The sequence below is a fragment of the Pogoniulus pusillus genome, chromosome 1 (genome assembly GCF_015220805.1).
Source record: "Pogoniulus pusillus isolate bPogPus1 chromosome 1, bPogPus1.pri, whole genome shotgun sequence".
Classification (NCBI taxonomy): Eukaryota; Metazoa; Chordata; class Aves; order Piciformes; family Lybiidae; genus Pogoniulus; species Pogoniulus pusillus.
In genome coordinates, this window is record NC_087264.1 from 11760237 (window position 1) to 11786699 (window position 26463).

Consider the following 26463-nt stretch of genomic DNA (forward strand, 5'->3'; position numbering starts at 1 on the left):
GAGGCCAACCCCCACCTGGCTACAGCCTCCCTTCAGGTAGTTGTAGACACTTGTATCTACTTGTGTAGCCACTCCTTTTGACACTTCTGCCAGAGAACTCATCCCAAGTTCCCTTGTGCCACCCTCTTCCCAGTCACTCAAAACCACAGCCTCAAGTCCATTTTTCTGAGGGAACAACACTCACTCCAATAGCCTTATACTGGTAACAGTTTTTTTTTATGTAAAAGGCAAGAGAAGAGGTTGTGTATGTACATGGTAGGGCTGAGGGGTGCTACCCTGGAACCTGTTCCTTGTCTGATACAGGTCCTCAGTCTATTGAGCATCATGTAGAGGAAAAAAGGCAGATTTCTATATCTTTCTTTACTTCCTTTTACTGTCCTGCCTCTCTAGCTCTGCTGACAACAGTGCCAATTAGCTTGGAAACAGTTTTAACTTCATTTCCTCCACCCTCAAGCAGTATCAGAGAAAAAAACTTCTGGAGTAATGGGATAGTGACCACTGCAGTAGAGGGCAATCAGAAATTGGAGTGTTGAGAAAGGGAGCTCACCTAATTGCCAACATATTCCTTTTGGGTTTAAGCAAAGCAAAACATGCAGAGCAGGGAAGTGGGGTGGGGAAAGAAGGTGTGGTACCAGGAAATGTTTTTTTGGGAAAATCCTGTATCCAGCTTGTAACAGGAATTGCTGAGATTGCCTAAAGGGGTCAGTGTGTGTCAATACACAGCCTTTCTTCTTGCAAACCTACCTTTCCTCACGTTCCCTTTTTTGTTTACGAGCATGCCGGTCCATCACGCTAGTTTTAGTCCTTGTCTTCTTCCAGGAGTAGTAAAATTTCACCAGGCTGGCTATTGATTTGTCAGGAAGCTGTAAATTAAACATGCATCTTTTTAGATGTTTATATGTAAAGTATCCCCAGGAGTTCACATACAATTGGTCTGGTTTTGTCAAGGAACATCTGATCTCTCTGTGTTGGATTCTCTCGAAGGCTCAAGCAAGGCAGTTCAGCAGCCTTTCCAAAAACGACCTATGAAGGAGTGTTCCAGGTTAGTGCCTACTATTTAGGGACATTAGAATCTCTAAAGAGTATCTCAGCAAGCCTTCATTCACCAGCCAAGTAGCTGGTTCCCTTCAGAATAGAGGGACATAGCAAGAGCAAATCCAAAATGGGGTCTTAAAACAGAAGTTTTAAGCACCAACACAGGCACACATAAGCAACCACAGGAACTGCTGAATAACAGGCTACATCCCAAGCATATCTCTGATGTTTGGTTAAAAAGGCTTATTCACACCATTCCAATGACTAAGTCTATTCAGAAGTCTCAACAAAGATGTTTTCAAAGGGTGAAATGTTACTGTGTGGGAAATAGACTATACAGCAAAGCACAGGTCTCAGAATGTTGTCTTTCCTTCCTTGTCCTGCCTTTAAAAAGCATGAATTTTTAGTAATCTTAAATCTCTACTTCTGAGGTATTCTGCATGGATGTTCTTACACAGGACTTCTGCAAGGTTAAAGTCCAGCCTTTCTTGCTGAATAAACATGTTTTAGATAAGTGTCTGATTCACCTTGGAGGGCAGGACGGGCAGGGAGGATGAGAAAACTGTGAGCAAGACACAGATCTCGCTCTTTCAGATACAGCAGCTGAAGTCTCCATTTAAGACAAGCTTGGTTCTCAGACTGCAGTTTGACTTTAGATTCTAATAATGGATCACACCAGAATTATGACCCTAGCCCACAGCTGCACACAGGCATAAATCCATCTGTGCTAGCAAACCACAGGTGGTAGCATTGATGTGTTGCCAGTAGCCACATAACAAGCTGGTACACTGGAATTTAAGAGTTCCACAGAACTAATAAAGGGACAATGCTGTTCATGACAACGATGCACTTGGCTACAAACATCTGCTAAGAGTGCCAAAATATCAGAACCAGCTCTGGTAAATATTGCAACTCACTTAATTCCCTAGCTTTGATGATTCTTTTGACCCCTCAGTTCTAAGTGGCATCAGTGCTAACACAGCAGCAACAACTAATGTGCTCCTGAACCATTAATTCCTACCCTGTTAAACAGAAAGCTTCATGTCATTTAATCCCTTTCATGCAGGATGGCTTTTCTAGAACCAATAAAAAATAACTAGGGAACAATGCATGAGTTTGGTGTTCCTGTATTGGAATGCATTCCAATGCAATTCTCTCAGGGAGAGAGTCATGTTTCTGCACATAAACCAAACGGAGAATTTCATGCTTTGGTATTTAAACAAGCAACAGGACAGGCTTTATGTTCTCTTTTTCCCCCCAGGACATTCCCCTTTCCTTTTGTTTTTCCCTATGTAAGAACAGAGGAATAAAGAAAATAGCTCCACCCTTTATGAGTCCACAACTCTTAAGACAGTATCCAGCTGTCCACAGTATGTGCAAGCCTCCTCATGTGACCCAAGGAAGCAGGGAACTCTAGGACTTCAAGACCATTTGAAAACACTAGTGAAGGAACTTCAAGGATAGGAGAACAAGCCTTTTCCTGACACCCTTTTGAAAAGGGATCTGGCAGGTCTTCATACTTGGGAGGCAAGTCACCTTTTGCTTTTCAGCAGCATCAGTAAGACAGACCTTCACGTGTGCTTTGAAGAGGCTCAACAGACTGCAACAGCCTATGCTCACTTCAAAGGGTCACAACCAGTGTAACTAGGTCCTGCTGGAACTCTGGAGAGGCACTTTACTGCAGGAGAGCAAAGAACAAAGCCTGGTTCCCACCTAGGTGATGAACCACTTGAGGAAACTTTCAAGATACAATTAATAAATTTTTATCTTACACCTCCTCCCCCTCTTTTGAAAAACTGCACACACCTAAGCAGTTTCCCTTTCAGGCAGAAACCTACCCTTGAAGGCCTCAATCACAGCTTAAAAAAAATACCACTACCAACCAAAAGCCAAGGACTGAATGCTTGCAGTGATGTATAAACCTCCACACCACAGCATCCACTGACAGTCCCAAATCAGATTAAGCAAAAGACTCCACAGTCAAAATGAATTCCTAAAAAACAAGCTGCAAAAAAAAGAAAGTCAACTTGGCACACAGATGATCTTTACTCTTTGTATGGGTGGGTATGTGTGCACAGAGCATGCCTGATTTCCAGCTGATACAAATGCTACTCTAGTGTGCTGGGGATTGAATACTGTCATTTCCAACCAAAAAAACCTACACAGTCCAAGTTTATCCTGAACCAGGAAAACATTTCTACAGAGACTGTGCAAACTAAGTAGTTTCTTTCTATTTATGGTAGTATTTTTCTACTAACTTCCCCTTTGGCTTGTTCTCTACCAAGAGCATTAGAAAGGAACCCAGAACAACCATAACTGATGATGGTACAACTGCCTGTTGTGCTTTTCCATTCCTGTGACACCACTTACCATCTGCTGGATCCTATGGAAGGTTTTCCCATGGAAACTGAAGGCCTGTTCAAACAAGACCTTGTCTTCCACTGTCCACTCATCTGGGAACGGAGTAAAGTTTGGCAGATCTGCCAAAGACTTCTCAATGTTATGCTTGTGCCAAAACAGCATTCCAAGGGCCTAGGAACAATGACACCAACAGGACAACTGTAATCACAAGCAATATTATATGCATACAAAGGGAGGGATTAAACACTTCTCAGGCAACATGCTAGACAATTTTAATTCTCAGCTACACCAGATACTTCTGTGTTCAAGAAACCCAGAACTTGATCTCCACCCTATCAGTTGTGAAGACCAGCTAGATGTTTATCCAAGGCACACAGGTGGTAATGTAGTAAGACAGAAACAACAGAAAGGGGAAAGAAGGCAATTTAAGGAATTATTCCTGCTTTACTTATCACAGTATGTACTGGAGAGCTAAGCATAGACTTAGGAAGAGTCCCTAAACCCAGGTTGGGCTAATAGGAGCTAGTGCTCAACTCCCTTCGTTTCTTGTGCAGTGAGGACAGTTTAGTTGACTGGGGGGGAAGGGTTACATTTGTTTATGGGGCTCTTTCTAAGGGGAAGGGTGAAAAGGGGGAGACTGCATGGGAAGAACGCAGAGAACTGGGGACTGCTCGTTTGTTCTCTTGAGAGATACTACTTCACTGTTGCAGACTCTGGTTCTAGGTTTCAAAGTGCAGACACTGTACTTCACTACCTGTCAACATTCTCCTGTCATCTCTGATGACTTACTTGCAGCCACCTCTCTCCCAGGAGTGCACAGCCCCCGTGTGTTATGACACATCACTACATCTGGCATGCCAGTGACATGCAAGTCATTTTGGAAAGGCCTGACTCAGCAGAACTACAAACCAGCTTTCGGCAATGGCTGTGCAGAGAAAACAATTCCCAACATGCAAAGTAAAACACCAGAGTAACCTGCTTGTCATATGCAAACTCAGCTAGGGTTTCAGAGCCACAGTGACTCTAATCTAGTAGTTCCACTCTGGCTGCTCAGTGCTGCAAAATCCCTCCAAATTTGGGGGTTCCCCGTTATTCTTTGCTATGCAAAACGCAGTTCCTTTAAGGCATCTTGCAGAGAGCATGTATATAAATACTAGTATTGCACAAGATCTTGTCCTGACCCTGCTGGTCTCCCAACAATGCCCAGGCATCATTCTCCTCCCTTTTGCCACCTTGCAGGACAAGAAGCAGCCTTGACTGCAACACTGTCACTCAAGTAATGTCGTAGGAACTACATAGACACTTATCTCCATCCACCCTGGCAGGCACAGGGTGAAATAAACTATTTTGCAGCTACAGTAGACTGAGTTTTCTCTCCTCAATGATTCATTTCAACTTCAATTACAAGATGTATCAAATACCTTCTGCGAGGAAGCAAGGGAAAAATGAGAGACACATTCTGGGAGAACAGGCTAGTGTTAAATACCCCCTACAGTGACAGCAAGGGCTGAAGTAAGCAAAAAGGTTTTCCTCATAGGCTTGTTGAACAAGAGAGCAGTAAAGAATTCTTCCTCCACCCCATGCCATCCTAACAGAGCTCTGTGGATGTACACAAGTGTCTAGACTGCTATTCCAGCCTTCAAGGGTGTCTGGCATTGGCTGTGAGGTGTGCTTTCCTGCCAGCCTGACTTACGGCAGTGCTTCCAAAAGCCTGTGACTGTTACGGCTCAGCACGACCACCTACAGCCATTTGCAAGACTAGCTGAAGTGGGCTTGCCCTGCTGGAGCTCATTTGCTTGCCAGAGCCTGCCCTTTCCCTGCCTTAGGGGTGGTGATGCTGCAGGAACTCTCACCAGCACAGCCCCAAGCCTCCAGCCATCTGACAGCAGCAGAGCCAACAACAGGGCGCTCGGCCACCAGCAAGGGGACAGAAGGACAGAATTATATAGGAGCCACGTGCAGTGCATATGCAGCCAGCTGGACAGAAAAGCTACTGGGCAGAGGAGTGCCAGCACATGCCCCAGCCACCCTGACCGGCAGCTTGCCATTCCCTCCAACAAACTGGTACATCTTCATCTACAAAGGTAGGCTTTGGGCAGGGGGCACAGACAGAAGAATGGGAATTTCTGTGAAGATTGTCAGCCAAGCCACCTGCACAGGGGTCCAAAGAGACTGGCTGCTGAGAGATGCACGCATGGGAAAGGGATGCCTTGGCTAGAAAAGGCCAGAAACAGTGGCCAAATGTAAACCAAGCTCTGCCTGGCTTCCAGGAAGCTCATATCAGCTTATCCACAGTTACCCAGCCAACAGCAACTCTAATGGTATCTGAAGAGAGAGTATCCCTTGATGACACAACTAATCATCCTGATTTGAAAAGCCTTGACACTTGTCCTATAAAACAAAATGAGTATGTGTCTTCCAGAGTGATACAAGATAGATCCTCTCCAGTATTTTCTGGAAGCGCCTAGCTGAGCTGTCCAGGATATCCTGAAGGACCTGGGAAACACGTTTAATGCCAGAGTATTATGCAATATTATTAGGGAAGGAGAAAAAACTTTTTAGAAGGAAGGAGACGTTTTTACATGTTGCTCAGCCACTTTACATCCTGCTGGGGTAAGTCCCATAACTTCTACTTCTGTACACAAAGAAGGGGAGAAAATCAGAGTGAAAGACTGAGGAATGAATGGGAGGTCTGCACTTACAATGTTAACATGAATGCAAATCTCTGTCAGACAAATCTAAGTCTTTCAAAACACAAGAACTGAACACTGTTTAAAAAAACAAACCCACAAGCTTAATTTTGACCAGCCTACACTCTCTATTAAAATAATTAAACCCATTTCTATTACCCTATGACCACCTATTCTGGGCAAATATTACTCACAATATCCAATACCAGGATGTATCTGTCTCAACTGAAGTGAGCTACCACTCTTTTTTTTTCACTGAAGTTTGCAGCCTTTCAGTGCCTTCATCTTCCTTTTATTTCTGGTTTTCTACCCTTGGAAAGTATAATTAGCAAGTCTGATCATTCCTGATTTTGCTGGAAATGTTGCTGGCTCTCTCAATTCCAATGCTCTTGTTCCTGTCTTTTTGAGTACAAGTATCAACTACTAAAAGTCTGGGGCAAAGATGACAGCAGTTTAAATAGAAAACTTGCTCATGTGAATGATTGGTCTCTACGCTGTTGGCCTTTCCCTGAACATTTTCATCAACTTTCCACAGAATCCTTTTGTAAAGATAGTGCATCATTTGCTAGTATACTATGTCATTAGGTTTCCAGCCAAGTGTTAGTGCATAAGCTCCACAGAATTCAGAAAAGCTTCCCAGTCCCAGGTATACTTGTGTCCCCAAATGAGTGCTGAGATTCACGTTAATTAACCCAGGAAAGATTAGCACACAACTCTAAACTGTGTGGAGTAAAGAAGTCTGTTCCTCAGACAGGATTTCCATCCCTAGGCTAAAAGGCACAGGCTAACCTCAGGGACAGCTGGTAAAGCCATCCACTGCTACTGCACAGGTACCTCAGGTGCTCATTTACTCAATACAAAAGGATTTGCAGCACAGTTTTTGAAGTAAATAACTGTGGATACTGGTTTGCTTCAGAAAAGCATAAGATGGTTCAATAGCTCATTAATAACTGTCAATACAACCAGGAGGCAGAGGTGGAGCCATCAACTGGAAACTGCAATGCAATCAGGCAGCTGTCCAAAGACAAGCCAATCTCTTTAACACAGTGTAAGCATTGTGAAAATGTTCAAGCCACCATAGGAAGCATAATACTCATGGTTAAACTCTGCTAGAAATTAAAATGGGTTTGGTTTTCTCCTTTTGACTCTTGAAGTAAAACTAAGGATGAACTTCAAATCCCCAGAGCACAGGTTACTACTAAGAACAGCCAGTTTTGGAGAAGTCAGGAGAAGTAAAAAAAAACCAAACCACAGACCATACAAAAGGGAAGAAGCAGTTCTAGACAGTCACTTCATGTCTTAATACCTACTGTAAAAGATTTAAAGATAAATATTCCAAGAGTTTTTTACCTGCTCCATATTGTATCCATGCTTCTCTTTAGCAATGGCAATATATTCGTCCACTGAAAAACAAAGACAAGGCATAAGAGCGTTTTATAAAACCATCTCCTCTTACCCTTCCCATTCTAAGCCCCAGCCCTGCAGCTCTGCCTTCAGTTGTGCTCACTGCATCCTTCACACAGAATTCAAGAATGGCTGCTGTTCAGGAGAAGTAGTAAACAAAAGCAACAGAACAGTCACAAGACAAACTACCAGGTATTTTTCTTAACAAGCCTAAATGATGTATGATATCCAACCCAGTTTCAGCACTTCTGAAACATGGTATATAGTACTTCAGAACTTGTGCACCAAAGCTATGGACATGACTGTCCCAGATACTTTTTTTTCCTAGAATTATTCTCCCAAAGCAGTTGTTTTCTTAAGAACAAAAGTCCTCAGACACAATCCATACCTTCCAATACTGCCAGAGTCCAAGCATTGCACAACCACTGCAGATATGTTGGCAATATTTTCAGACCTTATGCTTCAGCAGTTTTACATCTTGGATGAAACTCCACCTCTATGTATTATTAGGCCCCCCAGGAGCTTTTAACCTTAACAATGTGAAGATGCCACGAAGAGCTACATTTCACATAGATGAGACTAAAACCAAAATGTCTCTTCCCATATGAGTGGCTGAGCTTACACTATATGCAACAGCACCCATTTGAGAGAGCTGAATCCAAGTCAGTACCAGCAGTGGCATTCTGAAGCCTGTGCCCTTGTACTTGGCTGCTATTAAATGCACTGTAACAACACCTTTGGAAAAAAAAAAAACCCAAGCTCGACAGTGCAACTCCTACTTCACTTAAGAGCAGAAGATGCTGGAAGCACTGGTTGCTGTGGGATCCCCAGTATGTGAGGATACTGAAAGACTCATGGCTAGTACACACTTCATTGCTAAATGACTTAACTTGAAGTCCAAAATTTGAATTCAAGAATCATTGCTCCCTATTTTTCTGCAGATACCCAGGGAGGAATGCAAGCAAACTTTTTATCAGTGTGCTGTTGGTGTTCACTTTACAGATAGAACCCGGCCTGGTAAGCACAAATAATCTTAGGGAGCTTGTTTGTTCAGTCAGGTTGAAGAAAGCAGGAGCCTGGGAAGGATATTTCTTGTACTGGTAAAAGGAATGAACCGGTGTTGATGTTGCAGTGATGCCTCCAGACAGACATTTCCCTGTGATAGGGCTCTGGTAAGGACAAAGACCTAGGGTGGCCTGAGTAGTGCTTTCAGCTGCCATGTCTGCAGTGTCAGTCACACTGCTGCCAATTGCTGCCACATGGCATTTTTGTAAGTAAGAGCAAGGATGCCCCAGCCTGGGTGTTTAAATCCTTTGTGCAGCCTCCGTGGGGCTGTGTAGAGGCAGCAGCCAGCAAAGGGCAGCTCAGACAAATGAGCACTTGGATTCAAAGGGATGTTGGGATGATGGGTGCTACCTGAGGTGGGCACAGCACAGGCTTTTCTCTGTCACATGCAGGAGCAGGGAGGTCATTCTGCCCCTGTACTCTGCACTGGTCAGACCACACCTCGAGTACTGCGTTCAGTTCTGGGCCCCCCAGTTTAGGAGGGACATTGAGATGCTTGAGCGTGTCCAGAGAAGGGCGACGAGGCTGGTGAGAGGCCTCGAGCACAAGCCCTACGAGGAGAGGCTTAGGGAGCTGGGGTTGTTTAGCCTGGAGAAGAGGAGGCTCAGGGGTGACCTTATTGCTGTCTACAACTACCTGAAGGGTGGTTGTGGCCAGGAGGAGGTTGCTCTCTTCTCTCAGGTGGCCAGCTCCAGAACAAGAGGACACAGCCTCAGGCTGCGCCAGGGGAAATTTCGGCTCGAGGTGAGGAGAAAGTTCTTCACTGAGAGAGTCATTAGGCACTGGAATGGGCTGCCCGGGGAGGTGGTGGAGTCGTCGTCCCTGGGGCAGTTCAAGGCAGGATTGGACGTGGCACTTGGTGCCATGGTCTAGCCTTGGGCACTGTGGTAAAGGGTTGGACTTGATGATCTGTGAGGTCTCTTCCAACCTTGGTGATACTGTGATACTGTGAAACTGCTGTGCACCTGACTCAGAGTGCACATGCAGCACCTCCGGAAGAAAATGGTTCTGTGTGCGCTACAGCTAAGGAAAGCACATTTCCCACAGTCTGGGCCTGACAACTTCAGCTCTCAATGAGTTTCCCCCAGGTTTTCTGTTTTTGAGAACTCTTACGTAGTCTCTGAAACTAATAGCACAACATTTCTTAAAGCCTCAAATCTTCCTTCAGTTGAGCAAACTAAGCAATTACATCAAAACACATTGGAGAAAGAGAGACAATAGATGAAGAAATGCAGAGCATAAGAGCACTACTCTCATATTTTCAGTGTGCCATCAATATGAAAATCTAGGCACTCAGACACCCCATTTTAAGAGACAATATGATGAGTTGTATCAACGCTGGCCTCATTTGGAGAGTCATTAGTAATTTTTTGGGAAAAAGATGTGTTGCAAAAGAAGGCCTTAAGTGCCATGGTCTATTCCATGAGAACATTCATACAGCTATACGTTGAGGCAGAAAAGCACATAGTACATACACGCACAGCTCCACACTAGAAAGGACGCCCCATGCAAGGGTGCTTGCTCTTCTAAGCTCCTACTTGCACACAGTGGGGACTCCCAGTGGGCTGACAAAACTGCTGCTAGACACTGTTCTGAATGTATTCAGTAAAGGTTTTATTAGCCCTTTGGAAAAAGGCACAGCCCCAACTATTTGTACCTCCTGTAGTACAAATGCTTCTGGCCTCTTCTGGTCAGCAAATTGTTTCTAAGAACCATACTGAACATGGGATGAAAACCATCCCGTCTTGCAGATTTCTTCTTGCACAAGGTAAACATAATAAACCACTAAACAGACAGTGCAGGTGATGGGGACTGTAACAGAAAATTCTTAGGCTGAAATCACTCCACTGCCTAATGGAACAGTGAATTGTTGACGGTTATCAAAGGGTAGAGACCTCAGAAATCAGCTTTGACAAGGAAAAAAAATACCCACAAAACAAAAACCACACACAATTGAGGAGGACCACACACAGAAAATGGGGACAAAGAAAGGAACTGCCTCCTCCCTACATACCATCCCTTCCATTCACATGCCAAAGAAAGCAGGGAACATCAGTAGGATGTGGGCAGAAGAATGACTTCAAATGCTTCCAGTCTTTATAGCCAGACAAAAACCAAAGGCTGCCAGGAAGCCTCAAGTGCAGCATTTCCCTGTACTTCAGCTAAATGCTCTCAGCTTTCTTCGTGCAGGTATTGCCCATGCAGTGTTATATATTTTGTGTAAGGGAGAGGGGGAGGGAAATGAGTTGAATTCTCTGAAGTCCAAGGCTGAATTAAGCTCTTGAATGCTAAGCACTGCTGCATTAACTAGCTGCTCTTTGCTGTGAAAAGATCTACAGTTCTTGATTCGATTTCAGCATCTTATCCTTTAATACAGCCAAATAAAAGATGAGGTGGTTCCCCTTTCCTGCATATTACTTTTCCTACGTCAGATGCAGTGAGAATACTTCCTCTCTCTTGCACCCTAACCCCCTCAAAAAAATAAAAGTCTACAGCATTTCCTCTCCTAACCAAGGAAGAACATTAGCAAGGTTATCCTACCTACTGGTTAGATTTCTCTTGATTCAAGTCAATACACCATGGGGCCAAACAGCAGACTACGAGCAACTGGACACTATGAAAGGCAGGAGGATGCTTTTCTTGTCATGGTGAGGTCTGCGATGCCTCAGTGTCATCACTCATTGTTACAGCAAAGGAGGAGAGTATTGAGATAAGAGGCAGTAAGGCAGTAAACTGACCACGAGCACACAGCAGTGCTCCCTCTATATACTAAAAGAGTGTCTGTGGATGAAAGAAGGACAAGAAGTACCCCATTGTAACACTACTATTGGCTTGTCCTCTGCCTGCTCACTGACAATCTAGCCCATTTTGCCTGTCATTTCTTGGCTAATTGCAGATTCACTTGCTTTGATGTTTGCACCATCTGAGAAGTATGACAGCATCATGAGCAATCCTTCTCATTGCTCCTTCTTCTACCATCCCTTTCTATATGAAATATGAAAGAGCATGGCATCAGCTGAGTCATAGGATCCCTTTAGTCTCCCATACCAGTAGAGCCTGGAACTGACACAAATTTAATGCTTCACATGCCACACCAGAAAAGTAAGTACCCTCTTCCACTTATGCCTGCCGCACGTACCTCTAAACGTACCTCTAAGCCAGCTCAAGGTGGCAGACACAGGAGATTCTGCTCTACTGCATTTCAGTGGCATTCAGTGACACTCAGCATGTAACCCAGCAATCTGTTTAGACATCAGAGTTCAGAGCCAGAGAAGCCTGGGGGCTAAGCCATGCTTACACCAGAAGAGAGTTTGCCAGCACAGCTCTTAGCCAGTCTCCAGAAGAGAATAAGCAAGAGCGACAAAGTAATCCCATCCCATTTCCCCTAGTATGAACTACAACACCACACACTTTCAACCAACATACTTTTTCACCAAACATGTCAGACAAAAGCATTCTCCCCTCCCATTCAACTCAGTTCTCTATGCTGCAAAGATATTTTGGCACAGATCAGGCCATAAAAAGACAATATTTGAATGGAGACAGTTGTGTGACACGAGATGCATTGCTCCTGTGAAGGTTCTTGTTGCTACTAGAAACCAGATGGGGGAGGGATGGAAAAGAGAATCATAAACTAGTATTTCTTCTCTTGCATACACTTCATCTGTTTAGGGGTGAGCAGGATGCTTCTGTCTACCCCATACCCCAAACGGAGTGAGCACTGGCCCACAAGAGCCCTTTCCTAGAGGCAGTCACACTCAGGAAGGCAGAAGCAGCACAGAAGGTGGGGGTACAAAGGGAATAGAGCCCCACATACTGTCCCCAGAGAAGAGGAGAACAGAGTGTTCAGAAATGCTAAAAGACACTTCCCCCTAATGCAAGAGTCGAGGTCTACAATGAAATGACCAAAGGACCCCAGATGCAGCACTAGCAAAGAGACAAGATAAATGGGAGTGGGAAAGGAAGCAGAAAAAAAGATGCTTCCCTTCCTGCCACATAGAGAGCAGAGTTTGTGACCAAAATGGTGTCATCAGCCCCCTAAATTTTGTGGTCTTGTTTCCAGACATCCTTCTCACTCGCCCTTTTCTCTTCATAACCATCTTTCCTGAAAGAATTCCTCACTAGAGGCAAAATGAAGGGAACTCTCTTGGCTGACAGAGGGAAGGAGAGACAAGAACAAACAACTGCATTGCTGATTTTCAGTTCCGCATCCTAGAAGAGTGAATTGAGAGACGTAAACCAGGGAGGCACTAATTTCACCAGTTCTCTCGACCCCATCCTGAAAAGGGAAATGCCTGAAAGCAATGACTCCACTCACCACCATTTGATCAGATGAAACTATCTCTCCTAGCAGGTCTTTTGAGAAAATTTCTACCCCTACTCAAATTGCTTCTTAATGACCCTACCAGCATTGCATCATGTTTAGTCGGCTCAGTGACCCCAAGGAGGTTTGCAGCAGAAGCGAGTGTGCTAAAGCTTATAGAAAGCAACAGGAATGCAGAGGTAGAGCTGTTGCTGCAACCTCAGTTCACCCCTATTACTGGGGTACTGCAGGAGCTCTGAACACTTTGCATATTACGTGATGCAATACCCTGACAGGACAGGGTGAAATGAGGACAAAAGCAGCAGCCTTCACAGCCTCAGTAATGTGCTTCACAGGGTTTGATCAATGCTGGAACCTGTGAGGAATTCAGGATGCTGCTGCATATCTCCCACTCCCCTCCATCTCTCTTGAGAACAGGGGAAAGAAAAAAACAGAGTAAAGACCCAGAAGAGATCAATGTTATAAAAATAAGGAACACAGATTAGACACATCCACGTGAAATTCTTCCAAGTTTCAAAACACAATTATGAGGGTGCACAGACAACTAAGCACAGGTTTTGCCTTGGCTATAATAACGAGCAGCTGCATGGCTGTCCACTGTCTTTGCAGCATCGGTGGAACAATCTCGCCACCTCGTGGTTCGGGCACAGGAGAGGATGCCGCAAAAAGCACAGATGGGACAAGCGTTGCACCAAAGCCAGCTGCAACAGGGAGGTAGGGAGCAAGCAGAGAGCAAAAGACAGCAGGTTGATCACTTTTTCTGGGCAGAATCACTTAAAATAAAATCCACCTATTTAAAAGGGACTTCAGCCACAGAAATGCTATTTTCTTGTCTTGGTAAGATGTTATTTGTGTCACTGATAGGAGAGAAGCAGAGAGAGACAGAGGATGGTCAGGTTTGTGTCCCAACCTGCACACACCTTGGGCAAACATACATACAGGCTCCTTTAACACTGTTTCTAGGAACAGAGAGTGAAAGTTACACTAACAAAAAGGCTGCTTCAATTTTTTTGCAAGTAATTATCTGCAACTGAAGGCATGAAAGAAATTAGGCTTCAACTACATTGCATCTGCAAGTAGTGATGGAAATTCTGGATGCGACTGGAAGACAAAGGGAAAATCAACCTTACCTGGACAAGTGTATCTGAACAGGAGCAAAAGAAAATAACCTGCAGCAGGGCAAGGCACCTTGAGTATTATGACTCCACAGTATCTCTCAACAGCCCACCTACTTGCCACCCTGTAACTCAGATTTTACCTGTGTATCATCTCTCATCCACATACAAAGGACCAGAGGGTGCCAATCCATTAGAAGCCTACTTTAGCAGCAGGGCCAGGTTTAAGCACCCCTAGCATCCAGCCACCCATAATCCCAGGTGGCAACAAACATTTACCAAGACCCAGAATCACGGAACTAACTAGCTTGGGGAAGATGTGAGATGATCATGTCCCACCTATCACCCAGCTCCATCTAATCAACTAAACCATAGCACTAAGTGCTATATCCAGCCAAACACTTTCAGGGCTGGTGACTCCACCACCTCCCTAAGCATCCAGTCTAAATCTCCTCTGGCACAGCTTGAGACTGTGTCCTCTTGTTCTGTCAGTGATTGCCTGGTAGAAGTGACCAACCCCTACCTAGCTACAACCTCCTTTCAGATAGTTGTAGAGAGCATTAAGATCTCCCCTGAGCCTCCTCTTCTCCAGGCTGAACAACCCCAGCTCACTCAGGTGTTCCTGGCCTCTCACCAGCCTTGTTGCCCTTCTCTGGATATCTTCAAGCACCTCAACATCTTTCTTAAATTGAACAGCCAAGAACTGGACACGGTATTCAAGATGTGGCCTAAACAGCACAGGGGCAGAATGACCTCCCTAGTCCTGCTGGCCACACTATTCCCAATACAGACCAGGATGTCATTGGTTGCCTCGGCCACTTGGGCACACTGCTGGCTCATGTTCAGTTGGCTGTTGACCAGTACCCCCAGGTCCCTCTCTGCCTTGCTGCTCTCCAGCCACTCTGTCCACAGCCTGCAGTGCTGCATGGGATTGCTGTGGCCAAAGTATAGAACCTGGCACTTAGACTTGTTAAATTTCATGCTACTGGACTCTGCCCAACTATCCAGCCTGTCAAGGTCCCTCTGCAGAGCCCTCCTACCCTTTAATAGATTGACATTTGCCCCCAACTTGGTGTCATCTGTAAACTTACTGATGGTGGACTCAGTCCCCTCATCCAGATCATCAATGAAGCTATTAAACAAGACTGGGCTCAACACTGATCCCTGGGGCACATCACTAGCAACTGGCTGCCAACTGGAGATGGTGCCATTCAGCACCAGTGTCTGGGCCTGGCCATCCAGCCAGTTCTTAACCCAGCAGAGCACACCTGACCAAGCCATGGGCTGCCAGCTTGGCCAGGAGTTTGCTATGGCAGACCCCTGAGTAACTGGACTAAGAAACTGCTGCACTTGAGAAACAACCACTCCTCTCCTGCTGCGTTATCTCCCCTCACCCAAGCAGCAGTGAGGCCACGTAAGCACTGAGTGGTGGTGGTTGAAAGGACTGAGATTGTCTCACCCAACAGGATCGACAGTCTCAGACCTGGCTGCCCCCAGCCCTAGCTACATAGGCTGCCCCTTCTCTTTGCACTAGCTCACTCGGAGCACTAAACAAGTGACCACCACCAAAGCAACACGATACTCACATAGCCAAGTCTTACACTTGTTGTGTGGTTGCATACCATATAAATTCACTTCCCTGGGATGTTACACAAGACTGAAAACAGGAAAGCTCTCCTACTTCAAGCAAGGCATCAGATTGTTTCAGCCAGAAGTGCAACTTATTCCTTGCCTAGGCACCACACACTTGCAGAGAAGAGCAGGGGGTGGGAATGGGCATGGATAGGTAAACCAGCGCTGGTCAGAAAAAGTTGTTCACAAATCACACCTGGAGCCTGCAGCTTTGGAGAGCATAAAACAAGAAACAGACAAAGTGCTCCATGCTGGGAGATTTATTCCTTTAAAACCCCTGATACCTACCAAAAGCTTCCTTTCTCACACAAAAGTAACCAGTCCCCACCTAAGCAGTGCACACTAATAAGCCAGATAAGGAACACCATTATTTCCCCCCTCCCCTTTTCTTTTTCTCCCCCTCTTACTTTTTTTTTTTTTTTTGCAATACTGCTCTTTGCATAGCCTATATCTAATGGCAAGTACAAAGCTGAAACTCCAGTGATGGCTGAAGACCTCAGGCACCTGCCTTTTGATTTTTGCTACACCAGCAAGGTTGCACTGTAGACAGGTGTACTGAAAAATCTAACAGTTTTTGTAGCATGCCCAAAGCTTGCTTATCAGAAAAACCCTTTGCTAGTTGATATGTTACTTTTAAAGCTTTTACCAACATATGCTCATTCCTAAAGGTGGACCCCAGCTGACACTATCAAGGAAAAGCTCCACAAACTGTGTATGTGTGGGGAGGTGTATTAATGAGGATTTCCATAAAGGAAAGCCAGTCAGTTGATGCTCTCTTGGCTTTCTGATGTTGCTGCTGTCCACCCTCAGGAAGGCCACATAGATGCCCACTGTAAGGACGTTCATGGAGGGCCTAGAGACCTAATCTATGACCATATTAGATGTGAGTATAGCTATCACTTGGACAGGTACTGGACTGTATTAAATGTACTTGGCACTAGATACTACATTTGTAGGTCAAGTAAGAACATAAAAATGAGCACACATGAACTTCTGACAGGGAGAGAATACTCATTCCCATGTATGACCTTTCAAGATGGGGACTGGAAGTTACAGACAGGATAAACACATAGATCACACACCCTAAGAACAGAGTGAGTTTATATCACAGCAGCTCTTTATTCAGCAGAGGGTTCTCAATTCAGTACAAGCAGCCCTAAAGCCAGATTTATTCTGCCATCAAACCAAGGCTTGAGTTAACTCTGGGAGGTTATAGTCCTTAACCACTGGCAGCAACATGCACATGCAATGCAAGTACCAACATTATCAACACAATTGTGACAAGGGGTAAAATGTTAAAGAAAACTATATTTGATCAGATGGTCCAATGCAGGAGATGGCAGCCTGGATTAAAAGAAACCTCCCTCATACAGATTATCGCATGGAATTTTATTTTAATGCCTAACAGTGCATCCTTTCCAAAAGGCAGGTTCACTAATCCAGAAAAATACCATTTGACACACACTGATGACAGCCAGCACAGGAGGCCACAGATTAAGACTACTAGTAACATGATACAAGGCTTTGGTACTCTATCCAGGAACAGTGTCAGCTCCTTATATACATCGTGCTTTATATGATGAAATTCTTGTTCTGCAACACAGTCAGCACGGGTTACCATAAAACTTGGTCAAGCAACCTGCTGCAAACCTGCTGCTTCAGAAGCCACCAAGGAATATTCAGACCTCTGAATAAAGTGACACCTTCCACAAGGTCCATTTTCCACACTGAAATATTCTGAAGCCTTCTAAAACCAGAACTATTATGTTCACCATTGTAATAGGAATGCAAACTCATAAAAACACTGTGCCAGAGTCAGGCTTCCTAAAAAAGCATGGGTACCTCCACTTCCCCATGACACAGGGTCTTTGTGCAGTACAAGGGCACACACAAGGTTATGTGTGGGAGCAGAATAGCCTTTAGAATCATAGAATCAACCAGGTTGGAAGAGACCTCCAAGATCATCCAGTACAACCTAGCACTCAGCCCTAGCCAGTCAACTAGACCATGGCACTAAGTGCCTCATCCAGTCTTCTCTTGAACACCTCCAGAGACGGTGCCTCCACCACCTCCCTAGGCAGCCCATTCCAATGCCAATCACTCTCTCTGGCAACAACTTCCTCCTAACATCCAGCCTATACTTCCCACAGCACAACTTGAGACTGTATCCCCTTCTTCTATTCCTGGTTGCCTGGGAGAAGAGACCAAGCCCCACCTGGCTACAGCCTCCCTTCAGGTAGTTGCAGACAGCAATGAGGTCACCCCTGAGCCTCCTCTTCTCTAGGCTAAACAACCCCAGCTCCCTCAGTCTCTCCTCACAGGGTTTGTGTTAGGTTAATTACAGCTCATTATTATTGTTACCAACAATAAAGGCTGTAGAAGCCATGCTGACTGCCTTTATAATGGATACAAAAGCAAAAGAAATGATCAAACTGTCCCATAGCTACTTCCTTGAAGGATGTCACTTGGGCAGAAAGGAAGCACGGGGCAAGCCAGCAGGCAGTGAAATGAAGATGAGTTGGAGTCACATAGAGGAGCTGCCCACAGTAGATGTGTCAAGAGCTACTCAAAGAGTGAAGTGAGCCTCCAGCTGCAATTGCCCACATCCAGCTTCTCAGCAGCTTCGACAGAACTCCCTGATCCTGAATGGTGAGTGGTCAGGCCACAAAAGCACCCCTTACTATTTCTGTTATATTTTTACAGCCAGTTCCCCCATTTCCAAACCCAACTACGAGTAACACAATAGTTTCAGCAACCCAGATGGTCTCTACACTAAAGAACAAGTCGTATGAAGACTTGCTTCCAGCAGAATAAGACAAAGAATGCCAGAGGCTAAGTGACAGCAACTTGGTGTCAGAGGGAAATGAATCCTTCAGTTGTATTTTCTGAATTATAACTGCAATGCTTTTGTTCCTTCTACATCTGTGGTTAGAGGCCTATTTTCAGATGTTTGGTGCTAGTCTCTTCTCAGAAGGCAAGAGCTCTCCCACAACTCCAGTCAAGGTGCTACTGCATCTGGGTGCCAAGAACAAAAATACTGGGTCTCAGACTTGTTTTGAAAGGTTCCATTTTCCTCACTTGCACATCAGTAGGATGCAAGCATGTTAGTAGAAAGAATAGAGACAGATACTTCAAATGCACAGAGTGCTGCAAAAATGGAAGGGAATAGGTTCTCTCAAGAACAGCTGTGGCTCTGCCATCCAATTACCTGCCCAACTCCTCCTATTCCTGCTTCCTGCAACAATAGCTCAGCTGCTCAGTAAGCATCTATTTAATCAATAAAGCAAGTCATGATATAAGAGCATAAACAAGCATCTACTATAGGTTAAGATGCAGTGATTCAGGAAATTCCAGGTACCTTACCCCACACAACATGAGAACCTGGGCAATATACATGAGTTTTGGGTGAAGAACACCTTCTCCACTGGAGATATAAGATAGCTGTGAACAAACTCATATGAACTGCCCTACTGCGGAGGCAGGCCAGCCTTTAGGAGACACTAACACTCAAATCCATTCCTGCAGGTCTGAAACCAAAGAAGTACAAAGAAATGTTTTTGACCTCTCCAAGAAATCCACATGGAAAGACAACAAGCTTATACAGCTAGACAGACCTTGGACAATATAATATTTATAGCTGCCTCTAAACCAAAGTATTGGTGTTACACTGACAGATGAAGGTATTGAAAAAAAATATATTTAAAAAACCCCAAACAATCAGAAAATGCACTACTACCCTATCCTAACATGAATCTGTGCGAGAAGCACACGATTTAGAAAGTAACTTAACATTCAGTGCAAAAATAAAGAATGCAGGAAAAATAACTAGTGGGAGTGGTTCCTAATTAGAGCAAATAACGCTGCAAACATTACGGTCAGGGAAGTTCTGGCACGTGTCCTTGAGAAAGCCTAGCTGCTCTGCCTCCTGCACCAGCACCTCTTTAAAGGTCACACTCTGCAACAGCACACGATATAGAAAGCTGTTACAGCCATAACCTCCTCAAGCATTCCTCAGTGGAGGATATATCCTAAAAGAGCTACTCCCTGCCTGTGCACAGCTCCAATCACATCCCTGTAAACACACGCTTGTGGATGCATTTGCTGACTTAATCTTGGTCAAAGGAAAAAAAAGTATTAAAGAAGTTAGCCTCTAGATCTCCAATCTTTCTTTTTTCTGTTGAAGCTATAGTAAAAGATGAGTTGAGGAAAAACAAACCAGTCCTCTGAAATGCTCCAAGCCTGCCATTCCCAACAAGATCAACAAGACTCCAGCACACTCAGCCCATCCCAGGGCTGGGTGCAAGCAGGGCGAATTAGCTGCAGCTTGCTAGTTCTTGTCATACTGGTCCTACAACTCCAGGGGCCTATTGGGCTGGCTAAGGCTGCTCCCAAACCTATTTCAGATCAAGGCTTGCTGCCAGGACAACTCTTAGCACAGCTATCATCACTCCATTATATCCATATCATCTTGTCTCTGAACTTCTCTTAAGGAAAAAAAATGCTTTCTAGAGTTCAGTCCCTGCAGCAGCAACGGTAGTGGCAACCTTCAAACTGGGTCATCTCGACATGTTTGGAGGCCTATTTCACACTGCAGTAAGAAGAAGGAACAAACAGGTGGCAGAAGAGGACAAAGCGCATGGAGAAACTAGTGACTGCCCTCAGCACCACCTCCCACTTCTTGCACAGCAGCAAAAATTCCTCCAGGATAAGACAGCAACTTTAGATAAGACACCCTTTTCCCGGATCCTCTTCACCACATTCTCTCCTTCAGGATTTTTGTTCATGGGTTGTTTGGGGTATTTGTTTGGGGTTCCCCCCCTCTCATTTTTTGGTCTTTGGTGTTTAAAAAATAAACCCAAACAAGCTGTAAACCACACAATCTACTGTGCCTTGGGTGAAATCCATCCCAAACACATGCCAGTCTTTTCAAACTGAATTGCTCCCCTAGCTCCAATATAAACCACTGCTGTGAAAGGGTTAAAATATCATGCTTCTTTAAATAGGCATCCGGGATCCAGTAACATAAACCTGCAGCAATAATGATGAAAGAGGTTTCCACATAGCACCACAACAGCAACTAGCACAGCAGAAGACAAGAGGGAAACTGCAGCTAAGTTTGAGGCAACTCAGCCACTCATGGGATACACCCATAGGCTGGGTATCTTTTTAACTGCCTGCAACACTACTACCATAAGCACTGAAAAGTGACCACTTCTACAATGAAAAAATGCATCCCCTCATTTTTTGAGTACTTTCTGGAATGCAGCAACTGCAGCTGCTGAGAGAAGTGGCCTTGACTATTATTTCTATGGCTAAACTTAAACAGAATCTTAAATGGAACAACAGCTGTCTCATTTCTGAATGCAGGGAGTTGTGTTCTTCAGGCACTGCACTTGCATCCAAGCTGCCAGGTTCTCAGCATAATATGAAATAGATTAAAGGAAGAGCAGAATTTGATCTTTTTTTGCTATCAGTGGGACAGCCCACAAATTAGTATTTCTAGGGAGGGACTACATACAAACAAGAAGGTCATAATTTTGAGGGTTTTATTCCACCTTCACGAGTGACAAAAGCACTTCACTTCAGGTGACAGTTACAACCCCTGAACCCTAACCCCTCAGAGATCTGTAACTCTTGTCTCTACCTGGCAGCTGTTTTTAAGGCTAACAGTTTTCATGCTACCAAAAAAACTCCACCTGATGGAAAAGGAAAAAAAAAAGAGAGAAAAAGAAGCAGCTCAGACACAAGCAGAAAAAAAACCAAATAAGAAAAGCACAAAGCATACTCTCCTCCTTTCAAAGACCTCCTACAGCACTTAGGCAGTCACAAAAAGAAAGAAGCTCAGCTAAGAGTTCAACAACACTTTCTTCCCTCTCTGGTGCAAAGCCTAAGCAGCTCCCATCCTCCCATCTCTGACCAAGGTGCCTGGACTCTCACTGAGAGCCAACACAACCTTGCTTGGGGTTGTGCTATAAATCAGGTCACAGTAATGATAAGGGCTGGAGGGGAGATGGGACCAAAAATAAAATCACAGTTCTAACTATTTCAAGGATTGTTTTTACAGTGTGATGAAGAAGGAGGCTTTAAAAAACATATTTGCTGATGCTATTGACTACATTTTTTCCCTCACTGCTGCTGCCTGGGGAGGGGTGCCAGTGTGTTGGGGAGGAAGTGGTTCCTAGGTGCCTCTGAAGCATTAATCCTTTTCATGTTAATTCCTTTGTTTCCCATTTGTAGTTTTACATCTCACACTTATTACTAGGGCACCCTACACCTCAAGGAAAACAAGGACAGGTGATGATAATGGGAGTCATCTGTGCACAGAATTCACAGGCCCAAAACAGTGAGCTGAAGGGGAAAGTATATGTCCAGGCAGAAGCCCTTCTCAAAACAGCTATGGCTGAGCAACACACTGAAAATGGGCTCAGCAAACAACACATGATCAGACACTCAGCAACTGGAGAAGACAACTATTTTCCTGTCATCTACTCTGGCAGTCATTTGAAGTTAGAAAATTCAGACAAATGTGATTTCCAAGTTTTTTTACTGTCTCCTTTAAAAGAGAAATGAACCAATAATAATAGCCTGCTCTAGTCAAAGATTGCCCCTTGAACTACAGCTAGAGACAGACTGGCCACTTAAATGTGCAACCTGTCCTCAGAAATTCTGGTGTTCACCTTGCAATATAGCTACCAAAATTCACTCTCACCCAAAGAAGGCTGTTGACACTAATGACTAGGACACACAGACTTGGTTAAGAGGCTTTTGGGATCTTGAATGTCACTACTCTCACATTCCCAAACCATTACCCAGCCTGTGGCACAGTTAATTAAACCTTGCCCATCCAGACACAAAAGGGTTAATATCCTTGGTAACCATAGCAACAAGCACTTTCTCCTCCATCAGCACCTCAGCTGATATATTGTTGCCTTCCCAGCATTAGGTTTTGCAGCACATTCGGGGACCCCTCCCTCTCCCTCAGCCACAGGGCTTGTCCAAGCATACCATGAGGATGCTAAAGCACTGCTTCACCTCATTCTGGCACTCCTCTGTCCCCAAGTCCTCTGGGCACTGACACTTCTGCTCCATAGGAAGGAGGAGATAGTCTAAATTCTCTCCAAGAGTACCAAGGAAGACAATGCAAAACAGGCAGCCAGATACAGCCTCAAAGGAAGAGATGCCATTGGGTAAAAAGGGACAGACCAGTGAGTACCTGAAGTTTGCAAGCCAGTCAACCATCAGGTCAAAGAGAAGCAGCACTGCAAACCAGTAGACCTAGCTATCATCCACAATCTACTGTCCCATAGGTACTAGGGACACCCCATAAACTTCAGTGACACGCCATAAACTGCAAATCCACTGGACACACCCACCAAGACATCAGCAAAAAACCAAAACTTCCATCTAGTGGCATAGGTATTTTCTGTCAGGAAGAAAGCAGAAAAGTTACTTTCAAAACAGAGTTTATCACTACCAAACCAATACATCTTTCTCCTCCTGCAGTTCACCTTTGAACTGCAGATGCATAAAAGCAATCATCACATCCCATCTTCTTGCCTGGTTTTCATCTCTCACTCTTGGGCAGCTGCAGCATGCCAGTACTTGCTCATTTCTCAACCAACTCAATGTCGTTTTTATGGTTCCACCCATTGGTGTACTTGGCACAGAGACAGACACTGCTGTTCTATTAATAGCTTCATGCTGGCCCAGCTCTATCCTGTGCAGGGTTTCCACAGCATCATTACAATGCATTCTTCACTATTTCTCTCCTCCTTCCCCATGGGCCATTCAGACAGAGCAGACATCTGTCTTCCACATAGTCGTTCTTGCCCCTCAATGTCACCTTGCCCAAGACTTCACCCTTCCTCCTGTCTTCTTCCCCACCCTCTGTTACAGAGTCTCAGCACAGCCAGAACAATTGTCCTCCATGGCACCAAGTCCTCAGAGAGCCTCTCAGGTGTCTCATTTTGAGAGCAAGTTCTTTGCAAGATGTGCAACATCACCCACAGCACGTGGGGTATTTGGAGCAGGGCTAGAAGGGGAGCACAGTTATTTTAAGTCCAAATGTTCAATAGCTGCACAATGACAATTCTTTCCTTGTTCTTCAAAAGAGACAGGACAAACTTCTACCTTTAGACTAACTTTGTGAGCTACTCGCTAATGGTGACAACTGCTACGCAAGTGACTCCTCAAAGGCAGAAGTCCGGCAGTAAATACAGAACACGCTGGCAGCATTCAACTTCAGCATTGATCTGGGCAAGGCAGTTAGTGGTTTGGACCCAGGATTAATGGTTAACGAGGCACAGGATAAAAAAGTGATCAACGCACCAATAAACACCTTTGTTTCCTTAACCATAATTTCATGGCACACAGGTGAAAGGTTTTCTCCAACATGATTAAAATAGTGCGCATGGGGTGCATGGGACCAAAACAAGCTTTAACTAATTGTATGAGCCTGGAGTATCTACCATGTGTTGAGGTCTTTCTAGGATTACAGAGGACCTCCCACAATCTCTGCCAGTTTGGCCGACCCCTGGCAAACCCATCAGCGTGCATTGCTCTGGGCACTGTCATAGTTCTGCTTAAAGCATTTTGTAGCACAGACTATCCACACACAGGTGGCTTCCAAAAGCTTTACCAGCTGCACAGAAACATCTTGCTCATGAGAGCTACCAGTGCATTCCCACCTGACAGCTAACATGTGCTGCACTATCTTTCACCTTCACATTTGAGTTCCAGCCACAGAAACAGAAGAGAGGCCTATGACTTTTCAAGAGCTCACCACAAGAATTGGCATAGGATGTATTAAAAGGCTTTGGAGTACAAACGAAAGTAACTAGACACAAATGCCAGCACGCTGCTGACTGGAAGGATTTATACACCTACACTTCAACCTTAAGAGCAATATTAAAAAAAAAATGAATGTGCAAGCTAAGATTCATAGTTCTTACACACCAAGGGACTAAATGAACCTCCTGGAGACTACAGCTACTTTCAATTGCCATTTCACACTGCCAATCCACCAAAGATAACACATCACAAAAATCCATGGTTCAAATGAAAGCATCAAGAAAGAGAATCCATCACTTCCCTGGATAACTTCCAGCAGTCAATCACAAAAGAAAACCTCACACAAACTCAGGCATTTCATTCTATGCCCACGTGGACTTACTTTGCAGCCATTTATTTGTATTATGCATGCCTCTTACTATGTCAAAACTTCCGTTTGAGAAAATAACTGACAACAGTCCCCTTTCAGTCTATTTTGGGTAAGCTAAGCAGATGCAGTTTGTTGCATTTTCACTTTCCAAAACATTTCGGTAGCTCCTATGTCCATCCTTTTCTCAGCTTTTCAACACAAAAGCAACTGTTCTGAGATTCATTATCTGGAATTCCGCTGGGTGCAGAGGCAGCAACCATTCTGGCAACTACTTCAGCTCTTTACGCCCACATCATCTATTGGGTAATGCACAACAACGTGTAACTTTTGTCAAATTACCTGCCCATTGTGTCCTCAAAAATTGTTCTCCAAGCCACTTTCTTCCAAACATCAGCCTTGATGCAGAAGATAAGGCCCAAACTTTTAGTACTGAGATTCGTAATCTTGCAGTAGAGTCATTAAGAACCTGTTGCACTGGCATCAGCCCACACTAGGGAAAGACCCAAAGCACTCTACAAGACTGTCAGTAACATTCATTTTATTTACTGACCTATCAATCTATGGCTCACTCTCAATTTCTCTCCACAGCAATTCCATATCCATTTCCATATCACTGATGGAAATGTTGATCATTATCAGTCCTCTTGCGCATCTCCATGGACCCCACTGTATAAGGATTCACTAGCAACAGTGCTAAGATGTGTTGGCAAACTCATAGAATCAGAGTGTTACAGGTTGGTAGATGAGTCCAGAAAGAGTTCAATCCCCCTGCCAACAGCAGCATCACTGCTCAAGAGTAGCTGAACAGTCTTCCTGTCTCCTGATTTTCTTGTTTCGTAAAACAGATTAGGGAATTCTGCTTGTAATACATTTATTAAGTGCTCTACAGGCATTGCAGACCACTGGAGGACTTTCCCATCTTCTGAAAGGAAGATGGCATTCAATCAGAATTTCATGCAGTAGCAAATCAGCTGGCTGAATGCATTACAGCTATAAAGTTATTTCTAGTTTCAAAAAGAACAAAGGCCTTTAGCAAGAGTTGTTTTTTGTTTTTAAGCAATGCCTAGTAGCGACAGGAGTAACAGTTACCTTTCAGTAGTGTAAGCTCAAAATGACAGAGGACAAGGCAATGACCAACCAGCCCCCTCTTACTCTGCTCTCTCATTCCCAGTCCAGCTGCCCTCTTAGCTGCTGGAGCTTTCTTGTCACCCCAAAGTCTCCTTGGCAACCTCTCCCAAAGCTCCTTTGGACTTTTTACTAGTACTAGATGCTGAATTTCACCCGAGAGATATTTTGTGTGTCATTTACAGGACAAGAGCACTTCTCCCCTAAACACAACATGAAACATTTACCTTTCCCCTCCCTGCTCTGTCTTTTTTTGGAAGGTGAAATTGCTGAGGAGTCTATATTCTTAGTGACATTTTAAGCCTTTTGAGAAATTTCTTCTTGCTCATGTTCACATTATTTTCTTCAATTCTACTGTACCAGCAACAGCCAGGTGCCACCTAGTTTTCATTCAGTGTCATACTACATTTTAAATTGCCTCAGGGTCATGACATCTCAGGAGATATTACATCCTTTTTATGTTTTATAGTAACCTTGCATATTTTTGTGCTCGTTGCCACAGAACATTCACACTATTTTACTCAATTTCACATATCTGCACTCCTTTTCCTC

At 44.4% G+C, this 26463-nt stretch overlaps 1 protein-coding gene across 1 annotated transcript in view; it reads right to left on the reverse strand.

The window, feature by feature from the left end:
• The window catches only part of RCOR1 (REST corepressor 1), an 87445-nt gene that overhangs the window by 16149 nt on the left and 44833 nt on the right, over positions 1-26463 (reverse strand). The window contains exons 4-6 of the mRNA XM_064169457.1: positions 7437-7489; positions 3406-3567; positions 745-863 (exon numbers count right to left, since the gene is read on the reverse strand). Coding sequence (XP_064025527.1) covers positions 745-863; positions 3406-3567; positions 7437-7489 — 334 coding nt within the window. The remainder of the gene's footprint in view (positions 1-744; positions 864-3405; positions 3568-7436; positions 7490-26463) is intronic.